The sequence below is a fragment of the Austrofundulus limnaeus genome, unplaced genomic scaffold (assembly GCF_001266775.1).
Source record: "Austrofundulus limnaeus strain Quisiro unplaced genomic scaffold, Austrofundulus_limnaeus-1.0 Scaffold162, whole genome shotgun sequence".
In the NCBI taxonomy this organism is placed as follows: domain Eukaryota; kingdom Metazoa; phylum Chordata; class Actinopteri; order Cyprinodontiformes; family Rivulidae; genus Austrofundulus; species Austrofundulus limnaeus.
The window spans coordinates 181,459-183,744 of NW_013952564.1; the positions used below are offsets into that span (position 1 = coordinate 181,459).

Sequence of the window (2,286 nt, forward strand, 5' to 3'; positions counted from 1 at the left end):
ATTGAGAACATGGATGAAATATGAAACAAATAAAATAAAACACATACAAAGCAGAACACAGCTATATGTATCAAAAGTATGTCTATGTAATATTAGAATTTTCTGAGACAATGAATTTTGGTTTTTCATTCTTTTTCCCAGTAAGAGGTTTTTGTTTAATAGAAATTTTGGACAAAAACATCACAATATATTGCCTTGTTTACAGTATCGCAATATATCGGGATACATCGTATCGTGACCCCTCTGTCATGATATGTATCGTATCGCCAAATTCTTGCCAATACACAGCCCTACTGTGTTTACAGTATTGGTAATAAACTCGTGCGCAAAGTGATGAGCCGGTTGCGCAACATAGCACCATGCGCGCACACACACCGACACACAATCACTCGTTCTTTGCGTGATAAACATATTTTATTCCTATTTTTACTTAGGATTTTTTTCTCACTCACATTGTATTAAATTCATTATTTTCATGACTCTAGAAATCATTTCTGATCGCGCAGGGACCACTCAAACGTGTCCTTCACACATGCAGGAAGTAATTAGCATCTGTTTGACATCTGTTAATGAAGGCGTGTCAGGGGAGGTGTCTCACCTGCGCTCAGTTCCACGTTAATTGTGACGTACAAAAGAAATGTGCGTGGATTCCAGCGTACGCACAGTTTGGTACATCTGGATTTTTTTGTGCGTACGCCGTTTTCTGGATTTGACCGTACGCCACGTTTCAGTAAGAAATCCACGCAAGTCTTTGTACATGAGGCCCCTGGTTCAGTCAACTGTATTGAGCACAACAAACCATTGTTTTGAACTCAAGGTGTGCTCACAGAAGATGCCCAGTCATCCTTCAGGGTGTGGTTGATGATTTGTAGGAGTGTTAACGTTTTTGGAGTCTTTCAAAACACTACTTAGAAAATTGTATTGTTTACCTTATGTTTCTCAAATGTGTTTATTCCCTGCCTGTATTTATATATAGAGTTCAAATATGTCTTCTCTTTAAAAAAAAGGTGTGTACATATCAATGTACTCTGACTGTTTGGATCAAAATCCTTGGTATCATGGGAAATCTGGATACATTGCCATAATCAGGCTGACAAAGGTAATGAAAAATGAAATTGTAATATATTCATGTGAGATATTGACCGCCGCTGCTATGAGTAATTTGTTGTTGCTGACAGGGCAAAGTCAAAAAGGTCGTAGAGAACTACACCCAGAACTTCACTGAACCCTCTGTGGGCTTTGACTGCCACGTGTCGGAACAGTTGCCTTCAGTATCCAACAAAACCAGCTCCTTTCTTGCTTTCGAGAGAACTCAGGTAAAATTGAAATATTTTCACATTTTGGCGTGATGTTTTTGTTAGCACGACAGTGTTGCTGAAGTGCCTTTTTGTTTTGTCTCAGTATTACATATATGAGCTGCTAGATGATGGAAGCAATGGGACAGCTCTGTCTCCCAGTGCCGCCTGTCCATTTGCTATTGTATCGTTTTCATATATGGACACCAAAGCAACACCTGTAACACAGGAAAAAAGGTATTGCACCTTTGCAGTAACTCACGTTTCTTGTATTGTATATGTTTTTATCTAGTACAATTTCATGGATATTAGGTTGTTGAAATCATATTAATTGAGTCTCAATTTTTCTTTTCAGTGAGAGGAAAACACTGGGTAAGTAATGTGATTTATAAAAAAAACCTGTACATGATTTTTGTAAACAATCAAATTATCATTTAAGCAGTTGTTTGTTATTCTATTTAACAATCCTGCAATATGTCTTTTTGTAAAGATTCAGACCTTAGATTTATTCATTCAAAGGGTAATATTATGTGTTTCTCAGGCATACATTTAAATACTATACTATAATAAAGTATCTATGTCACCTTTAGCTGTTATTAAAATGCTGTTTTTATGTGTAAATAGAAAATAAACTTATCTTCTCATCACTTCCTCTTCTAAACGCCTTGAAATTGGCCTCCGTCTCTTTAAGAACCACCTTCCGCTTCTGTCTCGCCCATTTCAGTGCAGGGGGGCTGCTATGATGTAGTTTACTTGGCATCTGAAAATACATTTCCTCAAAGGTATTTTTAATCTGAAAAGAGCTTCACTGAGTGAGAAGTAGTGGTAATGTTGAGAGCTCAGCAGACAGTTAGGTTTCACTTTCAGTTTCACCCGAAAGCCTGCAGGAGTCATGGACGGGATTGTGTGGGTGGGGGTGTGCTCCGCCATGAGGAAGTTCGTCTTAAAGACACACCCCAGGGGCGTTTCTGGTCCCAAAAGGCATTTCTGG

The 2,286-nt window shown here is 38.3% G+C and overlaps 1 protein-coding gene across 1 annotated transcript in view; it reads left to right on the forward strand.

The window, feature by feature from the left end:
• Positions 1-2,286, forward strand: part of tasor2 (transcription activation suppressor family member 2) — a 26,482-nt gene that overhangs the window by 3,771 nt on the left and 20,425 nt on the right. The window contains exons 5-8 of the mRNA XM_014017134.1: positions 1,008-1,099; positions 1,179-1,316; positions 1,402-1,532; positions 1,651-1,667. Of these exons, the coding sequence (XP_013872588.1) occupies positions 1,008-1,099; positions 1,179-1,316; positions 1,402-1,532; positions 1,651-1,667 (378 nt within the window). The remainder of the gene's footprint in view (positions 1-1,007; positions 1,100-1,178; positions 1,317-1,401; positions 1,533-1,650; positions 1,668-2,286) is intronic.